At 43.9% G+C, this 27,564-nt stretch overlaps 1 protein-coding gene across 1 annotated transcript in view; it reads right to left on the minus strand.

The window, feature by feature from the left end:
- The window catches only part of MYO7A (myosin VIIA), an 89,951-nt gene that overhangs the window by 35,793 nt on the left and 26,594 nt on the right, over window positions 1-27,564 (minus strand). Inside the window, exons 3-16 of the mRNA XM_072326991.1 lie at window positions 16,958-17,071; window positions 15,761-15,913; window positions 12,394-12,411; window positions 9,587-9,771; window positions 8,614-8,735; window positions 7,936-8,078; window positions 7,730-7,843; window positions 6,858-7,011; window positions 6,086-6,162; window positions 5,107-5,226; window positions 3,971-4,113; window positions 3,309-3,519; window positions 2,679-2,814; window positions 1,961-2,067 (exon numbers count right to left, since the gene is read on the minus strand). Of these exons, the coding sequence (XP_072183092.1) occupies window positions 1,961-2,067; window positions 2,679-2,814; window positions 3,309-3,519; window positions 3,971-4,113; window positions 5,107-5,226; window positions 6,086-6,162; window positions 6,858-7,011; window positions 7,730-7,843; window positions 7,936-8,078; window positions 8,614-8,735; window positions 9,587-9,771; window positions 12,394-12,411; window positions 15,761-15,913; window positions 16,958-17,071 (1,797 nt within the window). The remainder of the gene's footprint in view (window positions 1-1,960; window positions 2,068-2,678; window positions 2,815-3,308; window positions 3,520-3,970; window positions 4,114-5,106; window positions 5,227-6,085; window positions 6,163-6,857; window positions 7,012-7,729; window positions 7,844-7,935; window positions 8,079-8,613; window positions 8,736-9,586; window positions 9,772-12,393; window positions 12,412-15,760; window positions 15,914-16,957; window positions 17,072-27,564) is intronic.

Below are 27,564 nucleotides of genomic sequence, written 5' to 3' on the forward strand. Positions count from 1 at the left end.
TTCCTCAGAGGAACCATGTACAGTTCCCACTGAATCTGTCATTTCACTTGACAATGCTCAAAGCAATGCTTCAATTCAGCCAATGCATGCAGATAAACCTCCACAATGGGCACCCATGAACAAAGCTCAGCCCTGTGTGGTCCTGAAATACTTGGTTTCCCCCACACTGGATTTGGTGTGCACAAAGAGTAGCTCATTCAGGGATCAAATACTACAAATTCAAACATACACTTCTGGTTGGTTTTGAAACTTTCTTGACCGGTGGCTCTTCCAAATGGCACGTAAAGAACACATTTGAAAGTTGGAATGCCACAAACTCGATACGAAATTGCTTTTCAACAAATCCTATGAGCTCACTGAGAAGTTCCTGAGGACAAAAGCCTAATGATTTCATATAGCTCTAACCAGAGTGGCCACTGGTCTTTTCTTAGGTGGAAATATTCTTAGATCTGATTGACCTGGCTTGGCTGTCTCAGGAAGGTTCTCTCCCCAGTGCTCAAGAAACACTTGCAGACCTCCAAGCAGAGTCTTCTCCAAGCTCTTTGCTGCATACCCTGTGCTTACCTACTCCTTCTTTTAGGAGATGTCTTTGAAGAAAGGGGCTGCAAAGCTGATTGAATTTTTGTGAAAGACAATGAGAAAGTCATCTCACCTCCTACATCATCCTATTTATCTAAGCAGTTTTTATTTGCATGGTGTTTAGGGGATTTATGCTCCCTCGGTTCATGCTAACATGGTGCATGATTAGAGAATCTATGATAGAACTTTTACTCCCTTCCCAGTTCCATATCAGGCTACAGATCCCTCATTCAGAGAAGAAAAACAGAGATAATTAAACATCATGGCAGAGGGACCACCATTCAGGACAGATTCTGACAGTGTTTAATGACAACATGCTCTGATGGCATGGATGGAAACCTCCCAGTTCTCAGATCTTAGACAATACCCTAGCAGGCATCTCAGTTCGGCTTGCCACACTGAGAGAATCTTTTAAAGACAGTAGCTCAGTAGGTGTCCTGATGACTAAGTTTGCACAATTGCATAAACCTGAAAGCTTCCTCTTATCAGTTCCCCACGGCAAACGTCATGCCTGTTCTGCCCAAACAAGCAAGAAATCATTTCCAAGGTGAGCTGCAAAGTTTGCACTGAAAACAAAAAGCACTGAGGAATAAGCAATAAGCAAAGGGGCTAGCATCACTGATGCTAAGGGAATTAGCATCTAGTTCAGCAGAAGCATCCACATCTGGGGACAGTGTCATGCCAATTGGTAGCTTGAGTGGGGCTTGATAAATCTTATCTCATTCCTAATAAGGTCAAAGTGATATCAGTTATTCACTTCAGAAGGAGCAAAGCCGAGTGGCTGTGTTTCGAATAAGCCTCACAAAAGCACCTGTAGCCTATTTTGAGAAATTTATTTGGAATTTAAACATTAATTTTCCTTCAAAGCCCATGGTATTCAGCACTTAAATCTGTTTGGAAGTCCTAAAAGTCCCTAAGTCCCTTTCACCATCAGAGGCATTGAATGCTGTTTGGAAACAGGACATCAACACCTGATGTCATGTGGTGACTTCGGAAAGCCTTAACCCAGCATCCTTTTGATTCTAGATCTTCAGCTCTTTCAGAGAAGCTGTTTGGTTTCCATCTCTCACTCTATTATATGACTTACTCAACAGTAAGGGCTGACTCTTTCTCAGATTTCTATAATCAAAAAACTCACTGCTCTCATCCCTATACAATTAATAGAAGAGCACAAAACAGTCTTTTAAGAACTCAACTGTGTGATCTGTGAGTGCGAATGTGGTTGTACTGCATTCACACTTTGTGATTTTTGGCTCTTACTAATAGGTTCGAAACACCCCAAAGAACACCCGAGCAGTAAGACCCTTTGCAATTCCTCCACCCTTTCAAAGAAAATTCTCCCTGTAAGTAAAAGTCTTCTCCCACCTGCTTCATGCCTTACCATAGCCACGTCTGCTTGGAAAATCTGTTTGATGAATTTGTTTTTTGACGAATGCACCAGCTGAATGATGTCTCCATGCAGCGTGTCCCTGTTTTTCTCCAAGAAACCTGGAAGATAATGAAACAACACACAGGTTGATGACATAGGGTGACATGGCCAATAAGCCTCTGGGTTTCTGGGCCACTGGTTTCTCTTTGGAGGCAATGAAAGGTGCACAAAAGAAAGAAACTAATGAAAATATGCTTTTCATTTGTATGGATTTGCTTAAGGGTTAAGGACATGCTGTGCTGTGCATTGAAACAGAGCTTGCAGAGCTCATGTGTGAAAAATTCAATACAGGTACATTACATTATCCCAGTGCCCAGGACAATTAAATGTCCTGACAGATCCATGGCTTGGGATGGACCTGAATGATTTCATTAGGAAAGACTAAGCAAAAATGGTGGAGTGGGCAGAGAGGAGGAAGACAGAGACACACCTTGAGACCAGATCAAAAACAGTAGTGATGAAAAGCACTGCAATTCTCTCCTGGGGATGCAGCAATGAAAGAGCTCAAAGCTCTGCTGATCACAGGCACTGCTGAGAGACCATTGCCACCAGAAAAGGAGAACACTGACACTAGGACTGACTGCCATCCAACTCTGTTTCATTGCAGCAATGTCTCACCTTCCCCTGAGCATTCCTTAACACCTGCAGTGCCCCAAGGGCTATCCCATACCTTTTGTTTCGTAGTAAACAATTCCAGCAAAATGATTAATGCCAAACTGGGTTTCATAGTTATTCTTTGGAGGAATGTAGTTGGTGTTCAGCTTGTGCTGGGAGTTCAGCTTGTGTAACATCGTGCCATCTGTACCCTGTGCACATAGGAAAAGGTCATCCATTTAAGCAAGGTTTGTCCCATGACAGTGAGTTTCCAATCAATAGTGCATTTTTTTTTCCCCTCAGGGGATAATGTACATTTATTTTGACAAGAGATGGGTTGGAAGGGACATCTCAAATGCAGAAAACAAACAAACAAATATATATACATGGTGTTCTGTGCTGTATTCAAACTAGTCAGGAGTGAGTATATTTAACAATATCCTTTTTCTTAAACTTTCAGTCAAAAGCTGTTCTAGACCCTTCGCAGGTGTATTATTCCATCAGAAATATTGATTTGTCTGAAGCATGATTGTGATACTCATGGAATAATAAAAGCTATGAATAGATGACTGACTAGTAAACACATTTTATTTTCCCTTGTGCCTGATTTAGGGCTGATCAGACCTCTCATGGGGTGCCATTATCAAAATATAAAGAGGGTGAAACCAGCAGAGTCACTGGAAGGAAGGCTGAGCCCAAAACACACCTTGGGGAACTTGCTCTCCTCATCAATGAGAGAGATGATGTTCATGGGTTTGATGGCAATCATGTCCAAGGCATCCTGGTTATCAGTGAACTCAATGTGTTGCCAGTTGATGTTCTCCAGGTTGTACTCCTCCTGCTCCAGCTTGAAAACGTGTCGCACGAAGAACTGCTGCAAGTTCTCATTTGCAAAGTTGATGCACAGCTGCTCAAAACTGTAGACAGAAAGTGAAGGAAAGGTCAGTTTAGATCCACCATAGCCTTTTTTTCTTCATCACTCTCCTATGCTTGAAGGAATATCTTCAGGTCTTGTAAATCACTCAGTAAGGCTGCTGTTGGCTAAAAATTACCACACTGGTCCAGCTAAACAGTTTTTTCTCCCCCAAAACAACGTCAACCCCCACTGTATGTATGTACACTAAATGAATTAATTGGAGGTCATCTCCTATGGATACATTTTGGACAATAATTAATTAAATAATGGAAGTATCTTGTCTTCTGCAACATTAAAAAAAAAAAGAAAATATTAATTCTGGTAATCTCTCATGCAGAAATAGGCCTGGACCAGCATCTTTCATCCCAGGGGAGATGAAAGAACTGGAAGACATTAAGTTTGGGCTGGTGAAGGAGGGTTAAGACCTGATTCTCCTTCTTTGGGCTCCATACCTGTTCACAGTGAAGTTCTCAAAGCCAAAGATGTCAAGAAGGCCAATGGATCTTCTAACACTTTTGAGTTCCTGTGAAGGAGGTCTGTAAATTGCAGCGTTGATCTTCTCCACGATCCACACAAAGAGCCGCCCATAAATTCCCTGCAATATCCCAAATGCAAAACTTACTGAGACAAGTTCCAAGTTCACCCTGATAGCCTGTGACATCACTCCTCCCTTGATGGCACAGACATCCCTAAAGCACAACCAGTAACTGCTCCAACTCCAAAGAATCATACAGAATCATACAACACATACAGGGATGGCAATTCAACCACCTCCCTGGGGAGCCCATTCCAGTACCTAACCACCCTTTCTGTAAAGAAGTTCTAATATCCAACCTAAACTTGCCCTGGCGCAACTTGAGGCAATTTCCCCTTGTCCTGTCACATGTCACTAGTGAGAAGAGACCTGCCCCACTCTCACTGTAAGAACCTTTCAGGTACTGGAATAGCGCGATAAGGTCTCCCCTCAGCAAAGGAAGGCTATGCTAGACTCTTGACACGTTTTAAAGCTGCAACAGCCACTGTGTAGATCAAGGACAATGGACTTGAAAGCCTAGATCAAAGAAAACCTTAAAACAAAATCTATAATCTTCATACCTTTCTTTGTGCTTACATATGTGCTTACACAGCTTATCTTTCCCCTGGTTTCCTCTTCTGTGTGTCAGCAGAGCCACGCTACATTATTAGGCAAGCCTAGAATATCTTGCCTGGATGAGGCCAACAAAAATCAGAGCAGAATTTGTAGTGAGCTATTTATGCATGCAGCATTACATGGGGCTGCAAACAGTGACGCATATACAACCTATTAACCTCCATCACCTAAGAGCCTCAGGTGATGCTCTCCTTAAGTGCTTTGGTGACAGCTGAATAGCTCTGTCCCTGTCAACATGTTTTATTTACTAGCACAGCTTCATTGATCTAAACATGCCAAAATCTTGAAGTTCAGGTGTGGATGCTTCAGATGTTGTGCTGTTCTGTATAGCTGAGCTTCTACAGCTCACTTTTCCCATGCAGTGGATGCTCTGGTCTCAAAACTGACTGATTGCTTCATTGTATCACCAGGAACAGGAAGGAATACTGTGAGATTTACCTTTACAAAAGCATCCCTCACATCCAGTGCTTGTTCCATGCTGAGAGGGGTTGAGACAGTCTCACCTCTGGTGATTATAGTTCGGCTGGTGAGGCAGTTCATCACATCCTGAGGCTCAACCTGGCAAAGGCACCACCAAAAACAGCTGCTGACTTTATAGCTCAAGGGTTCCTTACCATAGCTTGGGTATGAATAGCTGGAAAGGAGCTGTGCAGACCCTCGTAACTGGAGGCAAGCATCATTTCACAGATCTCGAATGATGTCACAAGCACTTTCAGAAATATTAATTAATAAATGTTTGTACAGTGTTTTACTATGGAAAGTGTTCTTTGTGACACAGTGAGAGACATTAACGAGGTGTGGGGGACAGAGGTGAAAAAAGAAAGCCTGCAAAGCCAACCAGCACCAATGTAGCTTTGCATCTGGTTGTCACCTTTTTGTACTCTTGAGATCACACAAGAGAAACATCCAGTTCATTAAGTCCAGGAAAGCAGCCTGAAGATGGCTGTGGGTAACACTCTGGGGCCACAGTGTTGAGTGGTGTCTCTGAGCGAGCCTTGATTTGTGCTGGGGAAGCACAGAGGAGCACTCCATTCCCTCTGTGGATGGTTGGGTGAGGATCACCCCACCTCACCAGATACGCACAGACAGGTATGTGCATCTTTCTTGACTGCCATAATGATCTTTCATCAATGAAAGAAACAGGCTATTTTAGGGACTATCTGTGGTGTCTTTCTTAGGACTATGTGCCACTAAAACGTCTGTTCCTCTTTACTCATGTGAAGGGGAGCTCAGATGGATACATCCTCCATACTGCCAGTGCAAAGTATGGTTTACACAGCCCTCTTCAGCCTCCTAGAGCTGGAAGGGCAAAGACATCCTGGCTCAGATGAAGCTTTCCAAGCCTTCCCACAATACTGGGAATGCAGGAACAAACCAAGAAGAGGACAATACCACTCACCACTATAGAGACACTGACCTCCAGCAGTGATGCTGCAGTGATCAGTGATGCTGACTGCACAACCTCGCAAGCATCCAGGTTGTCATAGGTCCGAGCTGGGGGAAGAGAGGGAAAGCAGTCAGCAAGGGATGAAGCTCTGCAGAAGATAACAGGGAAGGGTCTCTTCTCATTGCCTCATCTTGGTGGCCGGAGTCCTGCTGCTGGCAGCAAATGACTTGTATTCAGCAGCTCATGGGATGACAAACTTTCTAGGATGTGTGGCTTCTGTTTTCCATATAAACATGTGATTTCTGACATCAGGACAGCTTGGTACTTTTACAAAGACATATCCAATCACCTAGGCACTTCTTGACCACACTGTTGGTCTCCCCTTGCCCAAACCTGGATTTGCTGAATGATCTATGGCCATATTCCCTAATTCAGGAGAGGTGAATGTCACAGCCTTAAATAAGGGACTGCCAGCCCCAGCCTGCTGGAACAGACACAGCAAGGTTTAGATGACATGTATTGGGGTCCTTTTGCAGATGGCTGAACAGAATTGCCCATCTTCACTGTGTGCACCAGAGTCTGGCAGCCCTGCAGAGTGGGCAGGTGGATTTATTCCTCCTTTCTTGTCCTTACACACCACAATAATATCAAGCATCCTTACAAATCACAATAAACACCTGAGCCCTTAACACAGTATCATGGCAGGTGGTCTGGATAGGGTCCATTACCTTGTCTCCATCTCACTATGCAGAATAAGGAGGAAAAACATACTGGAGCATATCCTTGCATTTTGTCCTATTACCTTCATACTTCAGGTTCCCCATGTGCAGGATGGCAGCCAGCAGCTTGGAGATCTCCCAGTTTTCAGTGTCAGTGAACATAAGGACCTTCATGGCAGAGCGGATGTTGGCGTACTCCTTGCTGTCATCTCTGCCATCGCAAGTTGTGCAGTTACCCTGGGGAGGCAAGGATGTTGTATGGGGTAAAGCTGAGTGAACTTGGCACTAGAATGGTTTGGGTTGGAAGAGACCAGTCCCAACCCCTGCCATGGGCAGGGTCACCTACAGACCAAGCGACCAAAGTCCCAACCAACCTTGGACACTACCAGGGATAGGGTACTCACAGCTCCTCCAGGCAGCCTGTGTTAGGGCTTCACTACCCTATGAATGAAACATTTCTTCCTTATATCTAATGTATGTCTCCACTCTTAATTCATACCCATTACACCTTGTCCTATCACTATAAGCTCTGGTGAAGTCTCTTTCCATCTTTCTTGTAGGCTCACTTTAAGCATTCAAGAGAATCAATTAGAGAAAAAGATCCTTGAGGTGGGAATAAATTGCTGTTTGTGTATGGCTGGTGACTGCCAGACACATATTCATCCCCATCCATCATTTCTCCAATAGCACTGGTTTGTACCTAGCACCCTACCTACATCCAAACAAGTGGCCTGGGGAAAAAACACCCCAACCATCCACCAGAAATAGTGGATGTAACATGCCTAATACAAAGGGGTCAAGGGTTTGTCCTAAGATTGTAGGGCTTGAAGTGTTGGGACAAATAATTCTTATTATTTGGCAACTAAGACACCTGGAGAAAGAGCTTCCACTTCTCTCTCTCTTGCTAGGAAGCTGATACCATCTCATCCCTCCAAACCTTTCTCTGTACCCTCACCATCGCAAGATAGTTGTAGTCTGTGGCTTTCCCAAGACCCAGCTTCTTCTTCTGCTCCATCGTCATTCCTCTCAGCATGCAGTAGAACACGTGGTAATTCCTCTCGTCCTGGGCCTGCAGAAGAAGAGCAACCATCAGCTCTTCTGATAATGTCACTGCAAATGTCAATAGACCCACTCTCGTGCTTTGCAGATATGTTACCTTACCTGTCTGCAGACCCGGGACTTCTCCAGCAGATACTGCTCAATCTTGGCCCCCTCAATGGCTCCCCTTTTGTTGAAGTGGATGTCAATGTACTTCCCAAATCGGCTGGAGTTGTCATTACGGATCGTCTTTGCATTCCCAAATGCTGCAGGGAAGAGTACACTCCACACAGTTATAACTGTAACAGGGGAAGAGGTGGTGCACATTTTCTAAAGAATTGTGTATATTTCATAGAATCATAGAATGGTTTGTGTTGGAAGGAACCTAAAAGACCATCACGATCCAACCTCTCCGCCATAGATTGGTTGCCACCCCCAGCTCAGGCTGCCCAAGGGCCACATCCAACATGGTCTTGAGCACCTCCAGGGATGGGGCTACCACAGTTTCTCTGTCATGATCAGTTCTGCTGATCAGCTTTTGGAATCCCAGACTACACAGATAACTTGGCAAAATTCAGGTTTCTGTTTTGAAATGTGGGGAAAATGTTTTGATTTATATGGAAATGGTGATATCTTCAAATTAATCATTTCTTTTTACAACAACCATTACCAAAAATATTCCTGGAAAACTGAATCATGGAGTTTTTTGAAGGAACCTACAAAGGTCATCTATTCCAACTCCCATGCAATGAACATTTTTTTCAGCCATCAAAAAAAGGCCTCAACCACTTCTAACCTCACCTTCCAAGATGGGATTTGCCTCCAGGACCTGCTGCTCAATCCAGGAGTGCTGACCACTGATTGCTGCCAGGAACTGAAGAATCAATTTCGTGCTTTCTGTTTTCCCTGCCCCGGATTCACCGCTGCAACAACAACAGAATTTGAGGTCAGTGAAAGTCCTTCTGCATTCTGCTAACTTCCCTCTCTCTATCTCCATGTCCTGTGCTATTAGCACAAGTGGGACGAGACCACTAAGGATGAGTTTTCAATGCTACAATGACTGGTTACATCCAGAAGTTAGGACACAATACAGCTTCCAGACAGGATACAGATTTACACTCCTATTCACGTGGCCCAACTTTTGCTTTTAGGTGTGGGTCTCTCCAGCAAATATCATTGTACAGTTGTGACCAAGAATATCAGGAAGCACTTTCAAACAGTGCTTTTCCAGGTAGGATCATCTCACCTTGAGCCAGTGGTGCAGAGGAAGATTCATCACAAGTCTGGAACTGCCCAAATGCATTATAAAGCAGAATCTGAAATATTGCCATTTGGTGACAGCCACAGGTCCCATAGACACAGAATCATAGCATCATTAATGTTGGGAAAGACCTCTAGAGCTCATCCAGCCCAGCCACCTACCAACAGCATTGCCTGCTAAACCATGTAACTAAATACTACATCTACTTGTTTCTTGAAAGCCCCCAGGGATGGCTCCAGTGCCCAACCACTCTTTCAGAGAATGAGTTTTTCCTAACATCCAACCTGTTTCTCACTGAGGGCAGAGGAGAAGGTAATTGAGGCAAGAAGCAGGATGCTACTTGCAAGTTGGTATTTTTGACTTCAGAAATGCATAACAGAGACCAACTCTACACTAACATTACATGGATAAAGTATCTCATGGCTGTTTCTAATTCCCAATTATGTTCTACTATCTGTTCCTCATCAACCAGCTGCCTTTTCCAGTGTATGTTCCATTCGGAAACCAACTCACCTTATGATACAACACTGATCCTTGTTGTTGCGTTGCATGTTGAAGTAGCAGTTGTCAGCGATTGCAAAGATGTGTGGTGGCATTTCCCCAATCTTTTTGTTGGTGTACAGGCGGATCTGCTCCGGTGAATAGATGGGTAGAAGCTGATAGGGGTTTACCGCCACCAGTATCGAACCAGTGTATGTCTGGAGGAGAAGCACATGAAGGTTGATGGGACAGTGAGACCTAGATGAGGGGTTCTGGCAGTTTGGATGGAGCATGGAGGTCAGAAAAATCAATTGTTTTTGAAAGCTGGATGGAAGGTGATGTACAAGCCAAGGATGACTGAAATGTGAAGCCTGGAGCAAAGCTAGAACAAAAGTTCCAAACTATATAATTTAGTTCAGACTCAGCCCTGCTCATGCACTAGATGGATTCAAGTTTTCATTCATATTTCAGATGTTCCTCAGTTAAGATTTAGAGTTCCAAGTCAAGCTCATATTTACAAAAACACCCCCAGAGCCACTATGCATCCATATATACTTACTGCACTGCACAAGTTCTGAGAAACTAAAGATGTGAGGGACCTGGAGATCGTTGCCTCAAACCAGGGCCAGCTGGACCCACAGTTCCTGACAGATACCTATTTAACTGCCTTTTAAAAACCCACAGCAGATCTGCTAACACCTTCCTCTGCAGTCTGTTCCTCACTACATCTTTGTCTAACCAAACCTTTCTGTGCTGCAGTTTAAAGCGTGCCCCATGCAAAGGGAAATGGTTCACAAAGTGCAGACATACTTCTTCTAAGCCACATCGTAGTCATTTTGGAAATGCCTTTTGTGCATCCTATGCTCTCTGTTGCACAAAGTTGTCCTTGGCCTTTGGTAGCAAAACTCTTTGTGGCATCCTGTGCTTTCTCTAGGCTAACTAATGTTGTGAAAGCTGAATCTCCCCTTTCATTTCTCATGTGACCATCTACAAAGTGTCTCCACTGCTGCCAATATTATTCCAGACAAAACAACAACAACAACTCTTGTCATCATTTTAACATAAAAATATATTGTTTCAGTTGCATGACCTAAAAACAAAAGTAAATCTTTGGAACAAAGAACCAAAGTGACTCAGGCAAGGATGCTTATGTAGCTTGAAGATAACACGGCCCCAGGTTGAGTTTCTCTCATCGAAACTTGTTATCCCTGAATCATCAAAGAATAAGCTTCAGTGGAGATAGGTCATAATTTGTTCTTCACTACCTTCTTATTTGTTCTTCGCTTCCTGCCAGCTCCAGCTTCTTGAAAGGCAGCCGGTAGGTGGCAGCTGTGTTCTGCATTAGGGATGCTGAAAGCCCTTAGGAGCTGGCACTTGGTAGCCCCGTGAGCAACACCAGAGAGCAGGTTTCTGTTCAGCCCAGGTGAGATTTGGATTTATAGAACCAATTAAGAGAGAAAGTTGTGGTAATAGATTAAACATCAGGAAAGGTGAAAGCTCTTGAAGCTCAAAGACAAAGTTATCACAAATACAAAGGGTGGAAGTTGGCTGTGAAATAACTTAGACTGGGTGTTACACAAAGCTATTGAAGTAGGGAAGCACCGAAGTTCCTGAGCAGCCTTCCACAGTGACAGAGAATGTAAAGTTAACGTTCAGAGAAGGACTGAGCTCAATTTCTGGGTGGCTTTATGTCACCAAGTTTGCCACTATCCCTGTAGTTTCCTTCCAGCACTTGGTGAGAGACCTGGAACACTGTTTTCCTCTTCATCATTTATTACCAAATTAATTTGAGGGGTATTTCTGATCTTCCTTGAGCATCTTCTCAAAAAGACTGACACTTTGTAGAGATTTCAGCCATATTAAGCCTGACCTACCCCAAACACAGCCAGCAAGCTTATGAAAGGAGTTAACCATTAGTTGGAGGAATGCGCTTCCTGGATACTCTTGCTGACCCTTCCCTTGTGATCTACAAAAGACTTTGTCAGCACAAACCCCATCTAACTATTGCTTGCTTTCCTAGGTCATTCCTAGTTGATGAATGTTCAGAGTTTACCACTTCTCACGAAAAACTTTGTCTGCTTTGCTGATGGCGGGCCAAAGGGCACCTCCAAGGAAATATTATCTCTTTGGTTTCTGTTGCTGGGTGAGAGCAAAGCCATTCCATATCAGGAAAATCAAGTGTTGCTGATAGGAAGAGGCTCTGCTGTAGCGGACCACTTACATCAGAAACCACAACTCAAATTCATTATTGCTTGCATGACCTACATCTTAAGTAGCCCCAAACAAAATCCTTTCTGAGACTGCTTCCCTCACTGCTCAGAGCGCTGTGGCTGATTTCATCTGGATTCTTATGGGGTTAAAGCTCTACTAAACTTTGCTGCATCTTGGCAACAAGAAAGCAACAGCCGACGTGGCTTTCATCTCTAGATAAAGAGATTTAACCTTACTCAAAGACCAGACTCCCTACCAAATAACTTTGCTTTTCAGCATGGTTTCCCCCAGTGTGTACAAACCAAACCTTGAGCGAAAACACCCTTGTTTTTGTTCATTGGGTTGCAGAAGTTTTCTTCCTGCTAACTGAGATAATTACTGAGAAGCACTTAAAGCTTTAATCATGCAATACTGCATTGACAGACAGGGGACCCTACAGTTCTGGGAAGGTCAAAACTTCACCGTGAGGGACAAGCTCTGCAGCAAATGGGATGATGCTCTCAATGCATTTGTGAAGCAACAGCAATGGTAGTGCAAATTAAATGAAAATGCAACAGAAGAGGAACAAGTGATCCAATGGATGGGCACAAGAGTGATTACAGATGACAGCTCCAAGAGTCATTACTTACCCTCCCGCCGCAGTTTGTCTTATGAGTAAAATGTGAGGGAGGAGAAAAAGGAGAATTATATTTTATTAGAGCAGAATTATACCTTACACAAAGCTACCGAGATGATGAAACAAGAGGGGCTGGAGACCTATTGGAAAGGTTACCCTTCACTCAGGGGGCTCAGAAAGTATTTCAAATAGTGAAGGCAAAGTCACCAAACAAATACAAATAACACCTCAGAAATAAAACCACCAACCAATGTACCACCAAAAAAACCCAGTGCTTCAGAGAGCTGAGTATCCCTACACATCTTGGCTTTGCAAAACTGCCATCAACATTTACCATGCTCATTACAAATGTACTCCTACTAGTGCCCCCACTCTTAAAAGATGAGGATCCAAAGTTGTGTTCCCAACCCTGTAATAACACTCACATAGACAGGGTTGGTTTGCATAAATCTCTATCAAGCTTTACGCTCATTCCCCGCTCATTGAAGGGGAGTTGGACTAGATGACCTTCAAGGGTTCTTTCCAACTCAAACAAATCTATGATTCCTATGTGCCCAGGATCACATGCTGCCACTTCAAAGCCATTAGTGATGTGGAGTAATCAAAGCACAGTAACTTGGGACCTCTTTGATGCAAATGCAAGTCGTTTACTGCATGGAGCAGGACTAGCCCAAGGAATGGGTTATGTTGTTCAATACGGATTCAGTTATATTCTATGAATACAACCTATCGATTTTATCATTTTATGATTCTATGAAGATCATTCTATTATTCTATGAACAGGTTGCAACAAAGGAACCTAGTAAGGAACCACCTGCTGAAAATATTTGATGAGAACATGAGCTCCTTGGAGCTTCCTTCTCCAAGGATGTACCTGTGTGACAGACTGCAAAGATAACAACCAAATATTCCTTAGCCTCAGAAAACCAAAGAAGTGTGAAACTCAAGCTCTGAATCCAGCCTAAAATCAGATGAACATGCTTCAGGCAGTGCTCAACTGGTGATGTTAAGGCAGGTGGAGTGATCAGTTACAATTAGATCAAGGCAAGTGGCCATCCCTTACACACAGCAGCCCTGCAGTACAGCTAGCTCTGTCACAACCAGACTCAAAGAACTCGAGGAGAAATCATATTGTCAGTGAATTACTCAACCCAAATCACTGCCCAGTCTTGCCTCTGGGTTAGCAGCTGCTCTTTGCATTAGCACTTGTTAGCATGACTCTGCTGAACATCATTCATTCATGTTCATAATCTCCCTGGATGCCCGTGAATGGCTTAGTGAGGGAGCTCGGAGTCAGAGCTTTCATGAAGGAGAAGCTTTTATCTGTGGGCAATCTGATATTGTACATGTGAAATCTTATCCAAGGACTTCTCTTCCTTTAGCAAGGCAACAGACATTTGGCTGATGGCTTAGGGACCCTCAGGAGAGATACACAGACACCACTGAAAAAATATCCACCATGATCCTCTGTTTCTACAGAGACACAGGGGATATTCCTTGGTACCACTACACAGGTCCACAAACAGGAGGAAAGGGGTAATGCTGAACAGGTATGAACAGCCTGTTCTCTGAATGAACCAATCACCTCAAACTATTGGCTACCTGTACAACTTGGGTGGCTTTCAGGTTGCCTGAATTCAGTTATTCACACAAGTATGACATCAAACTTTGAAACTGAACAGGTGCTTGAGCTGGAATTTGGACTGTAGACGTCCAACCCCAACTTTCTTTCCAACATGTTTTCAAAGATATGTGAGCCCCAGCCAGCTCTGAAGCAGTTCACCTCACCCACCAGACCTATGTCTAGACAGCCAAAAGGCAGACTTGGATCTGTTGGCTGCAATAATATCTTCGGTGACTATCCTGGGTACGCAGTGCACACAGAGAGAACACCTCAGCTACAGATTTGGCCCTGTTAACTTTTGCTATTTTACCATTATAAATGACTGAGCTCCCCTAACGAGAGATCCAGGGAGTAACTCAGCTCATTTAACATCTGAGTTATTTTCCTGTTACGTGTTTTTCTCTAAACTGACAGTGTAGGGCACTAAACAGGGTGCCTTATTGAAAGAGACATTTGGGAATCTCTATATTTATTCCAATTCTGGGAACCTAGGAGTGCCTTTTTAGTATCTTCATCCTGTTCCTCTAGAACTGAAATTCACCTATGAAAGAAGAAAGGTATTTTGTAGAGTCAAGATGAGAGGATAGGTGGTCAACCATTTCAGCAGCCTTTGTAGCAGGGTGATGTGTTCTCCATCACTGCCCAGCTCTAATCCAAAACCATCCTTTCAAAAGGCACTGGACAACAAGCAGAATCAGCAGACTTGATACAAAAAAATTGTGGATATGGTCTGTTAGTTTATGCTGTCTAGCAGATCAGGATGTATTGCAATTCCATCTGGCCTAGTAATCTTTACAGCCTGGTTGCCTTGAAAAGGCCTTTGGAGGGACAGCAGGTACTCACCTGAGTGGCAGAAAGCTGGAGCATAGGAGAAATACCCAGCAATACCATATTTATGTAGGTTGTTTGAATTCATTTACTAGTGAAAGTCACACACTTTCCTCACTTCCGCCACCAGAATGTGCACCAGACTATCCAGTATGTAGTAAAAACAACTCAGAGACTTGATTGCTGACTCTTGTCCTATTTGGTTTTTGAGGTGCTGTCACAGAAGAGTGGCTCAGTGCCTGCTGGCTCCCTGTAAAACCTTTGATTTCTGGATATCTGTTTGGGTTGGAAAAGCTGCAGTGGGCCCAATGGTTGTTACATGACCAAGATAACCTAAGGAGGGGTACTACTGTCCTCAAAGTTCAGCTGTCAGGATCCCCAACGTTATAAACATAGATGGGACAAGTACTTTGGAGCTCTTCTCTGAGCTGCTCACATGGTTATTTACATGTGCATCTTCTCATCCTTTCTTGAGCCCTTGTGCCTCCAGCAGTTGGATGACTTAACAGTTCAGTGGGAGAATGTAGAAAGGCCACATCCAGCTTACAGTTCCCACAGTCTTTTTCCTTTATGGTTACTATACCCTGAACGTGGCCTGGGTTAAACTGCTTACTGTACATGCATAAACTTGACATGTGTTCCAAACATGGGCTGCGTAGGGAGGTAGCCAGGTCTTTGCATATCACATGTAATAGGGTCTCCAGCTTCCCCTGGGACAACTGTAAACTTTGCAATGTTTTCTTCACAGAAGAACAACATACCCATACAGATACACTCAACTGTTTGGGTGCTAGAAACCCAGATCCTTGTTTAAATTGGGGAAAAACCCATGTGGGTTTCCAATAGCTAAGGAGTACAGCGTAGCTAAGGAAGTGTAGCTAAGGAAGTACAGTGCAGAGTAGTAGATGGAGATGGGGTAGACACTCACGTAGATGAGATGCTCCCGGTAGCGGATCAACAGGTTCCTAAGGATTCCTGCCTCATTCAAGTCCCCCAGCCGGATCATGTCCTCCACTCCATGGATGGAGGTGGGGTGCATGGGTTTGATGTGGCTGGCATTCTGCGGGGAAATCCAGTGCTCCTGGGAAGAGAACGAGGGCAGGGAAGGATAAGTCAAATGAGAAACCACTGGGATGAGGGGCATAAACAGTCCACCCTAGGCGGAAGAACCAGGTGAAAGAGCATACATGGGAGAGCCATAGCACGCAGACCATAGCTTCTATCACTGGGGCATGTCAGGGAGTCATTCATAGCAGAAGAAGGAAAACATCTTTTGGTTTACTAGAGTGGCAAGAGACTGAGACATCAGCCATCTTGGCAGGAGCACAATCTGGGGCAGCATGGACATCCAGCATGTCAAGCGAGTTTTTAACAAATAACATTTCATTCTTCCTTTCAAACAACTACATTTCTGCATCACTGGTTAACCCTTTGCTGCAAAACATTGTTAAGAATAGAAAAGATGATTCAAAAAAGCAGAGAGATGCACGAGGTGGTAAATTACACTTCTATTGATGGAGTTTTATTTAGGCTGATCAATTCTGAGGGACTTCAAAAGTCACTACAGACTGGACACAAGGATCCAGCTGAACTAAAGTTTATCAAAAGTGATAAAGGACAAGAATCTTCAGGTCACTCCCTGCTTGTAATATGGACGTTCCCTTAAAACAGATTGTGTCATCACTGTACTCAAGAAGCTTCTCGCTATTCCATTCCCAGTACAGCCACAAAAGTAGAGACACAGTGTTATCTTGCTCTTACTGCTATTTCCAAGGACACATGAAAAGCCTGTGTCAAAGTCATCATGAATCTCCTGTTATTAGCCCTTTTCCTTTCTGGAAACACTGGGAATGAGCAAAATTAGATCTATTAACTATGTTTGAATCGGAGTATTGAGCTGTCTCTATTTGGCAAGAGTTTGGTTCAGAGGTGGGACTGCTTCTGAAAGCTACAGCCCAGTTCCAATATACACTGATATTAATGGAGAGAATCCTATCACCCTTAATCAGATTCAAATCAAGTTTGGCTTTCAAATGCAACCTAAATTCATGCATTTAATCCTACCTGGGGCTTGTGCCCACAACAGTTACAGAGCTGAATAGCAACTACAACCCTTAATACTTACATTGCCTTCATCATCCACAACTTGGATCTGTCCAGAGTCGCACAGTTTAACCACCGCTCCAATGGGGACATCGAATTCCCGACCAGTTTTGAGGTCCATCCACACATAATCCCCCTGCAAACAAAGTGAAGACTGTTACACCAGAATCTCTTGGGAGAAAAGACCCTGAAGTTTTCTACCCAAGACATTGGTACAAGTCAAATGGCTTTCTTTGCAAACCACATATCATCCATTCTTCACAGATGGCTTCTGGGAGTAGGGTTGGAGGTAGGGACACTTCCACAGGAGGTCTTCCAGCTATAGAAATTCGTAGGTGGGCTCTTTGCATTAATACTTCTCTGGGGTTTTTGTCTACTGTGAGTATGTCTGGCTGCTTCCTGAAGCTCTGCAAAAGCATTGGCATCCATAATACCCATAATCACAAAGGAAAAGTGATGAAGCTTGAAAAGTTGTGTCCTTTTGTGTGTTCCAGAAATGTCTTGCTTCACTTGAGAACCTGCTTTTGTTTTGAAAGACAGAGCATGCAGTTCACCCCTATCCATTCCAACCCACCCATGGTGTCACTGGTCATCCTATAAACCTCTGTCAGTCCAACTGGGCAGGGACTATCTGCTCATCAGCGTTGTGGATATTAAATCACTTGAATGCAAAAAGACTTCAATGATTTCTGTTTGTTCTTTTTTTCCCCCAATGCAAAAGGCAAAACCAAAAATAATCCAAAACTAAAACCCCAAGCAGGACTCTTTGAAACAAGGCAAAATTATTTCCCACCCCTAATGCCAGTGGAATGAGGTGCTACATTTGGGAGCAACCTAGTTAAATTATCAAAGAATCATAAAGGTTGGAAATGAACCTCGAAGATTCCCAAACCCAACCCCATCCCATCCCCACCATGCCCACTGACCGTGTCCTTTTAGCGCCACATCCCCAGAGTTCCTAACACGTACAGGGACAGTGACTCCACCACTTCCATGGGCAGCTTATTCCAATGCATTATCACTTTTTCTGAGAAGAAATTTCTCCTAATATCTGACCTCATTTATCGTCAGTTTTCCACCTCAACTGTCACCAGTAATCTTTGCAATAACCAAGAAAATCTACCTTTTCAAGCAACTGGGTTTGACATTGTGAATTTGTAAGATAAAGATGCCTGTCTAATGTCACATTCCTGCAGGCCAGCTCCATTTGTACCTAGGAAGCATGGTGGAAATGCAGTATCTATTTTCTGAAGTCCTGAAAAATTGTTGGGAGAGAGGAGAGCAAACAACAGATAGGATCGCTTTGCATGTGCACTGTTATAACCTCTTTCCTCAACAGTCACTAGTGACCATTTCTGTGAATAGAGTGCTTATAGATTTTGTTTGACCCCATGGATTGGTAAACAACCTTCAGCTCCGCTTCAGGCAGTGGGAATTGGAAACATACAGTAACATGAAACGTGTTCCAACTTATGCTTGCTCAGAAGGGCTTCATCATAGAATGACCTAGGTTGAAAAGGACCTCAAAGATCATCTAGTTTCAGCTCTCCTGACATGGGCAGGGTTGCCAGGGATGCCCAGAGCCACATCCAGCCTGACATTGAATGCCTCCAGGGATGGGACATCTACAACCTCCTTGGCCAACCTGTTCCAGTGCATCGCCACCCTCTGTGTGAAAAACTTTCTCCTAAATCCTAGAATCATAGATTGGCTTAGGTTGGAAAAGACCTCAGCGTTCAACTATTTCCATACCACTGCTGCAGACAGAATTGCCTGCCATTACCAAGACAGATGCTACACATCTGTCACAGTACTGTCAGGTTACACCCAGGGATCAACACCTAGAGAAATGCTACACAAAACGATTCACAGCCATTCTGAGGTGGTTCCCAGCCTTGGCAGCTGATTGCTTGGTTGCACCTGGATATTAATAGTCATGCTGCTTACATGCAGTGATCCAGCCCTTTGTGTTTCCTTTTCCTCAGAAGGTCCTGCTATAGCACTTCAATAAATACCTTCATGCAACTTGTAACAAATATAATCCGTTCTTCTTCCCATTGGCTGCCTTATCTCACATCCCATAACTTGGTTAAAAGGAAAAAAAACGCACATATGAAAGCAGCGTCATGCACACATAAATATTAATATCAGTTGATTTATAATGTATTTCTTAACTCCTTTGATCCGAGACTCTGAAAGCATTTCAGAGTGCTCAGCAGTATTATCTCACCTGCGGAGCTGGGCAAATTCATGCACAGGGTAGGTAACTTGATCAAGGTGTCAGCAAGAGCAGAGCTGGGGAACTCAGTCCCTGCTCAGCAGAAAGCACTGCTGACACCTCGTCAGCTGAGTAAAAACTGCTCTGGAACAAGAAAGCAAAAAATTGTAATATTGCTTTTTTTTCCCTTAAAAAAAAAATCTCTAATTTTAAATAGCTGTAAAGGCAGCCTGCTTCATATATCCTGTTACACAACTGAGATAAAAAGGCAGCCTGCTATCCCCAAGGTAAATTGATCCTGTACTGCCACTAGGACAACTCCTGTGCATTGCCTGCCTAATGCACAGGCTGCTTGTCCCCTCAAAACACTTCTTCTAAACACATTTTAATGCCATTCCTAATACTGATGGAAAAAAACAAACAAACAAACCCACGAGTCTTATGGGATGGGCTAAGCTGGTAAGCTCAGGAAGGTTTGGTTAGGTTAAAAAATAACATCACTTACTAAGGCCGCTGATGTATTTCCTTCCTCCGCTTTAATTAATTTTATATAAAACCCATGAAAATCAGTTGACATTTCTTCCTCTAATGCAATCACTTTTGGATCAGCCCAAATAACAGCAAATATATTGGGGATTTCAGGGCATATCAGGGTGATTCATGCATTTACCAGCTCCAGTGGACTGGCCTGTAAGTTGCATAACCTCCCTCATGCCTGGAGTAACGTTGTTTATTTTCCAAAACAAACAACAAAAGAGTGAGAATACCACCAAGCACTGTACAGTGTTGACATAGCGTCTTAGAATCATAGAGCCATTAAGGTTGGAAAAGACCTCAAAGATCATCTAGTTCAAACATCCATGTATTACCAATATTGCCCACTAAACCACATCCCACGTTCCAACTATTTCTCCCCAAGGCAGCCACGTGGTACTAAACCCTTTCCAAAGGCTCTGTAGTGGACTCTGCCCTTGGAACATCACAACCTAAGGGCAATAACAGCCAAAGAATGGGGCAAGAGGAGGGAACACCATGATGGGCACACACAGAGATTAGCTCAATTAACAAGGAGGATCTTTAGGAGGGACTTCTAGGTGCAAGGACAACAAGGCTGCGCTATGGGAGTGACAACACCCGGGATGAGGGGGTCTCAGAGGCTCAGGAGGAAGGTGAGAGAAGCTGAAGGATGTAATCAGACAGAAAGATCAATTGTTCAAAGTAGCTTAAAAGCTCCCAGCCATGCTTGTGTCCTGGGACCCCCCCCATCTTACCGCCAGCATAGTTGTGGGCTTCAGGGCCTGGTTGACATTGCGGAGCAGTGTCCATTTGCCCTGGTCTCTGTCCTGATCTTCCATGACCTCAGCACATGGCTGCATGAAGACGACTTTCTTCCTTTTCAGCATTTCCAAAGCCTTGCAGCTATGTTTGCCACCCTCTGCTTTTTATACGTATTCCACCATGAATATCAGGGAGACGTGGCCAGTTTGCTTTAGACCTTTGGCACAGCTGTGCCTGCTGCATGCAAGGCACCCATAGACCTCATTCACAATCTGGCTTCTAGTAAAGATCTTCTAGTAGAAAAACTTCCATCCACCAGCCATAATCGCCCTGTACAGTTGGATATTGTGAGATCCTCAAAGCAAACTGAACAACCTTGCTTCTCTTCACTCAAATTCTTCCAGTCTCTCCAGTAAGGGGTGAAGCTTAGTCGGAGACCTGAAGGACGCTGCAATCACCAGTCCCAGAGAAACGACCACAAGATTAACAGACAAATGCTTCATTTCCCCTTGACTTCTCTTCAGTTCTTTACTTTCTTAGTGAAAAAAAACAACAACCCCAAATGCTGCCAGTTTGAGGATATCCAGCACAGAACACACTCGGGTGCCGATTAATCCACAAATACAGTCAGTCTCCATGCAACACATGGCATTTAATTAACCTAATACCTTTACATACCAAATTAACCAAAGCGCAGCGGGAACTCAAAACCAGAGGCCATCTGCATTTTCTTTAAACTGATCACCTTGAGTAGATCCATAGCAACTGAATTTTAAATAATTGAGTGGATGGTGTTTGGAGCAGCACAACCTCTGAGAGAAACACCTGGGCTGTGAGCTAAAACGTGCTAAACACGGGGACCATGCAGATAAGAATGTTGCACCGACTCTACAGCTCTCTCTACAGACCCTTTCCTTGAACCCCTCATTCTGTGTAGAAAGTCTGTTCTCTAGATGGAGCACAGTATCTTCTACAGAAATTTAGAGCCTAAATCAGCATGATCTGCACAGATAGGAACAATATGTGGCTAGACAGGCAGCTGCTAAAGTTTCTATGCCATTCTCATTTATCAACATTTTAATACAAAATTCTGGTGAAGCCTTGATTCCACAGGGTTTTAGAGCTACTTGCCCGTGATGCAAAAGGCATATTTTTGATGGAAAGCTCTCTTCTACAGGATGGAAAGAAGGCTTTATAAATCTTCTGATAGGACACAGTCACCGTGAACATCTGTAGATGATGGGTATACCAAACTTCTACCAAGCTAATTCTGCTCATCTGAGAGCAGCAGTGACGTCAGCAAAACAGTCCTAGCCTAAGGAAAAGATGATGAATTAACAACTTTGTAGGTTTAAGGGAAATAAGATATTCAAAGCCAGGCTGGACTGGGCTCTAAGCACCTGATGGAGATGTCCTTGTTCATTGCTGGGGAGCTGGACTTACAGCTCCCTTCCAACTCAAGCTATTCTATAAAGTGTTTAAGCCTAGTAGCTGTGTCATATAACAAACAGTTTGAGTCTCACAGATACAAAGCCAGGTAAGAGACTGAGGATGTCTACAGTCTGCCAAAAGAATAAACAGAATTGTACATGAGATGGAATAGTAATGTAGGAAGGAGACAGATCAAATGTGACATCCTCATGGGAGATGTCCATCTCCATCATGACCTGAACACACAGTGCTCATTTGTGCTTACCAAGAAAGTACAAGATAGATGCTCAGTCATAACCAATAATCAATGGCAAGGTCCATATGAAAGGATAGACCGAACAAATACGTATAAAGCAACCATAGGATGAGCTCTTTGGAGTTGAGCTGAGTCCTACAAACATTCCTTACTCATTAGCTCAGCTTTCCTCACTACCACGCTGCTGTAAAAGGAGCAGCGTATGAGCTGCAGAACTAAGAACAGCCAACAAATTTATCTCACTCAGTATTAGCACATACATTGCGACCATTGCTCAGCTGTGCCCTGTTCTGAATTTCAGAGGCTGCTTATCAGCATGTGCTGCCAAGGGGTAAACTAAAGGATTTGCCCGTGGTTATCCTTGGAACAAAGCAGAGAAGGGAGCCCAGAGGGCTGGGTTCAGTTTCTGCAGTGCCATTACATGAGTGTTCTCCCTTGGGCTGCTGAAGATTTGGAATTCCACACATTTCTACTGTATGTTTTTTCACATAATTCCCCTTCTAGCAGGAAGTTTCCAGGGACTTGTTAAAGCTGTGTGTCTCAGTCAGAGGCATCTGTTGTTGGCACAACACAGCCTTTATGGTCCAAGCATGCTGCCTCCTGGAAACGGGAAATCCCATTGCACAGAAGGGTTGGCCCAGCTTGGAAACCAGCCTCCCTTCTGTGTGCACTGAGGGGCAGAGCAATAAGCAAAATCCTCCTATCAGCATTCTTTATCTAAGAGAAGGTGCTACACCTTACATGGGAAACAAACAAATACTCTTAAGGATGAGAAGGGGAGAGACACAGGGGAGGAAAACAAACCTCGAGTTGGCTGGCAGCTTGTCAGCAATGCCATCCGGTTTAGATTACAGCTCCCCAGGGTAACATTAGCTCCTCACTGCAGAGACAGAAGCACGAGCCCAAAGAGCCACTCTGGACCCTGATCTGATGATTTGCTACATCTCTGCAACAGCAGGCCCAGCTGAGAGCACACGGTGAGGGGAAATCTCTTATCCTAAAGAATCAGTGTAACACAGCCAATAGCTTTGGGCTGCTACTGAGCTCTCATTAAGCCCTGCTGTGGTGGTGGTGTTAGTCTCACTGCTGGAGACAAAAATAATTCCACCTGCAAGAGCTTTGCTCACAACAGGTGAATTTCATACTAACTTGAGTTTGATTTGCACCAATGTGCTTTGAGGCCTAAAGAAAACACATCAGATGCTGCTAGGGCTGAGGAAGCATCCTTCAGCTGGCTGTTTGAAGCTGTCACTGCAAAGCCGAGTTATTTAGTGACACACATTGGGTAGGACTCCACTAACCTAGTGTATATGCTCAAGATATCCATATCTCTGCTATAATCAAGGGGGACAAAGAAGCATTTCTAAGGTTACCTCTACATATAATAGATATTTAAACCAGGTCAGGTGACACTGGAGTGAGTGAAGTGGGTTGTTGGGAGGTAGAAGCCTGCCCAAAGTTAGATGTGGCAGTTCCTATCCCTTACACAGACAGTGAAAGGGTGCAAGGGCTGCTCTTTGCTTAAACTAATGACAGGCATGGAAAATCACTGGTTGGCTGAGGCTGCCTGCAGACTCAGGTCAGCAGTTCTCTGCTGGTTTCTCTCTGCATCTCTTAGAGAAAACGTACTTTTTATAACACAGCAAAGATGATACGCTGCAGAATGGCTGTCAATACGCAGTGTGTGCCAAATATGAGCAGTGCCTCTGAGAATTGATGGTGAACAATCCCTTTTTCTTCTTTTGAAATGGGCACAGTCACATACCCAGGTGTTTGGAGAACTTGGTCCAAGATGAGCATTTTATTTCCTTACTCCCCCCCCATCTCCCAATTTCAATGTCATGTGGAAAGCAGACTGAAGTCCAAATGTGTCGGTGTATCATAGCACATAATGACAATATGGATTTCCAACAATTACCCGGATCCTTTGAGCAGCACAAAGTCTGTGTTCTGCTAAAAACACCTGTCATCACCTCCAGATATCACCTATCTGATTCAGTTCAGCTCTCGATTACTGGGCCATATGCTGCTCACTTCAATGAGGCTACTCCTGGATCTACAGCTGTGCCACCCAGGGGAGAAATGGGAGTGCTCATCTCTATGCTTCGCACTCATTTTTAGCTGCAAAACTGCCATCAGCATCAAGGGAGGATGGGAAGGAGAGAAAAAAATCTTGAAGTTAACAACAAACCATAGTGCAAGAGAAACACACAGACTGATAATCAGCCATCCTAAATAATTTTGCTGCTGCTCTTTCATAAATAAGTAATGCTATCTTCCCATTTTCTCATAGCGCATCAGGCACCAGCTGTCAGCCAAGGTAACACACTGCATCCACAGGCTCTCTGAAACACAGGCAGAGACACAGGAAGGATCGTTAAATAATTCAATAATCAATGCACTGCTCGCTCAGCCTGTAATTTCAATACGGATAGCAGGGGAAAAAACAACATGTAAAACATGGCACCAGTCCCAGCATTCACCTATCTGGCGCAAAGGGGCAAAAATAATGCATGTGATTGGAGGTGCGAGGTTCCTTGTCCTCATTCCTGGCTTTTGGCATGAAGCCTGTTGTTGACTGTTTGGGATCTTCTTGGCTCAGAAGTGGGTTTTAAGCACGCAGACAAACACGGAGATAGAGAACTTAATCTGTGACTCCTATTTGATGGAGAGCGGCATCACTGACGTGGAAGACATGGAGAATCCATCCTCAATCCGTTGACGTTGCAAGAAGATTAGGCTGTGCCAGTGCAGAGCTGGTGAGATCTCACACAAAAAGCTGATGTACACCGCCCTGAGATGGGGCTGCAAAATCTGATAAGATGCAGAAGTGGAACAGGAAATGACGACTGAGCTTTTGAGCCCCAAAGCTGGTCACTGTCCTAAATGTAAATGGAAGGTATCCAAAGGAAGACAGCGGAGTAATTGTAGGAATACAAATCTAGCCGGCCAGAAAGGAGGGAAATAAAAACAGGAGGAATAGAATCATGGAATCTAAGAATGCAGAACATCCTGAATTGGAAGGGACCCACTCCCTGTGAGGAGCTGCAGCCACCATGAGGAGCTGTGGGCCTCCATGAGGCCTCACGTCAGCCTCCCCTGCTTTGGACTGAACAAACCAAGGGCACACAGCTGTTGCTCCCACCTCTTCTCCTCCAGGCCCTTCCCCATCTCTGTAGGGTCTCCTTTGGATGCTCTCTAATAGCTTTATGTCCTTTCTATATGATGTCATCCTCCTGCTTTAGGGAGTTGGGACTAAAGGAAGCCATTCTTCTCTGAGCACAATTCAGGAGGGTTGCTTGTTCCAGAAAGTCCCCATGGCTGGAAAATACAGCCAGACTGCCTGGTCTTGTCCTTTTATTTGGTTCTGGTTTGATCCTGCAGTGGGCTGTCTTAGGGAATTAACCCAGCAGCATCATTTTCACAGGTTTTTGCAAAGCATATTTCTGGGTTAGCCCCTGAATGGCTCATTGGGCAGTAAGCCCCAGTGAAGGAACAGGGAAAGAATAGAAAGCAATGGTGGTGGGGAGAAAACAACAAAAGACTGGGCACAGAAATGTAGATTTGAATCAGTGTTAATCATCCTGGCTCAGAAAGGCTGTTCAGGGAAGCCAAAAACAATGACACGCATTCAGTTTTACCTGATTTCTATTTATGGGGAAACAAAGCAGGATTTTTCCACCATCTATGATAAAAATCTCTTTTATTTTTCATACACAGCCTGTCAAATTCTCTTTCAGAGTATTCAGCAGGTGGAGGCAGCTGATTATCTTTCATGCTCTGGGAAGATTCTTCCTCTTTCATTTCTTTACTTCAGGCTCTCCCTTCCCTCCTCCTTGCCTTTTCACAACCTCACTGAGTCTGCAATTAGTCCTTGTGTACTTAACAGACATGGACTGTTCTAATCGGCATGTCTGTTGACACATAAACAAAAATATAGATATACTGTAAAGAAATACCTAAAATATATTTTTCTCATTTGGAAAAGTCTGTGCTTGTGTAGACACAGATTTACTAGAAGAAACCTGTCTGCTAAGGGCCTACGTTAGCCAAAGTGGCACTGATATGTCTAGACAAGCTCTAGCATGTAAAGTAGCATGTCTCACCTTTGGAAATACTGAGTGAAAAAGGAGCAGTGTTGCTTTTTCTATCATTGCCATATCGGCTCTGAGCAGCACTGCCCCTTTTACACACTTGCATTGCTTTTTCACTGAGGGTTGTCTTGGTAACTGAGGAGGCTGTGGGGTCTGGAGGAAGGTTAGTTTTCAGCTCAGTCAATAGCATCCTGAGGGAGCTGATGATATGACTGCTAACGATAACATGGACTGCTCCAAGACTCTATTTAAAAAGCTGGTTCCTGAGAGGAATGAATGGCAGGATGAAGCATTATGGCAAAATAAAAATCATGTTATGCTTGTGATGGAAACCATCTCGATATTGCTTTTTGTCCCTTAGGTACCGGCCTCAACGTTGGCAATCTCCTTTCCAAAACATTACTTCAAAAAAGTCTTGAAATTACGAAGAATCCAGACATTTTTTGTCACCAGAAAAATGATAACAGAACGAACTGCTCGAGTATTTATCAAAACCCCACACAAACATCTGTATTCTGTTGCCCGCCTCATGGGTTTGGAGACTCCAGAGTTGACTCTGTGCAATGGCTGTAGAACAACTCTACAGACCCCTCTTGAAACAGAGCAAATTTGCAATTGCAGCCACTTTCGTGGATTCTTCAGGCCCCTCTGCCCATCATGCCTGGAGAGTTTCACAATTGCTAATAGTGAATCCCTTATGAGAGCTGAGGTGGACCAACCACAGGTATGCTCCATGGGCTGCCAAAAACAAAATGCCAGCCCCATCTGCTGTAACTCACTGGAACTGCCAAATGCATCGAGAGTTTGGTTTCTGATGATTTCTCCATGAGTTTTAATTCAACATTTGTGCAAATAATAACCTAAATGAAGCAGAATGAGGTATGGCAGAGTGTGCCCAAATTTCACGCTGTCACAGTGGTGAGCGGTGTAAAAAGATTCTGGCCAAAGGTAGGAAATAGAGAGCACAGCCAAGTTGGTCAGGATATGAAGGAACTGATGTATAAAGGAAACAGCCAGGAAGTTCAGCTAGGCAAACTCTAACACAGAGTCTGCAAACAGAGAAAAAGTGAAGTTTCCAACCTGGTGCAGGATAATAGAGATGGGGATGATCACCATTTCTTACTGTCTCAGCTGCAGTTGGCAGACTCAACCAAGATGCTTGCTTTGTTGGACCAGAACATGTACAGGTATGCACTGTGGATACCTTCAGCCTGAGAGCTTGGGATGTGATTGCAACTGATGGTTTATGGCTTGCTGGGTATGTTTCTAAGAGATTTGTATTTCAGAGAGTGATTAGAAGCTACTCTGAACATCAGTTCTGCTTGCCCACACAAACCCAGAAGCCAGCTCCA

The sequence above is a fragment of the Excalfactoria chinensis genome, chromosome 1 (genome assembly GCF_039878825.1).
Source record: "Excalfactoria chinensis isolate bCotChi1 chromosome 1, bCotChi1.hap2, whole genome shotgun sequence".
NCBI classification, from domain to species: Eukaryota; Metazoa; Chordata; class Aves; order Galliformes; family Phasianidae; genus Excalfactoria; species Excalfactoria chinensis.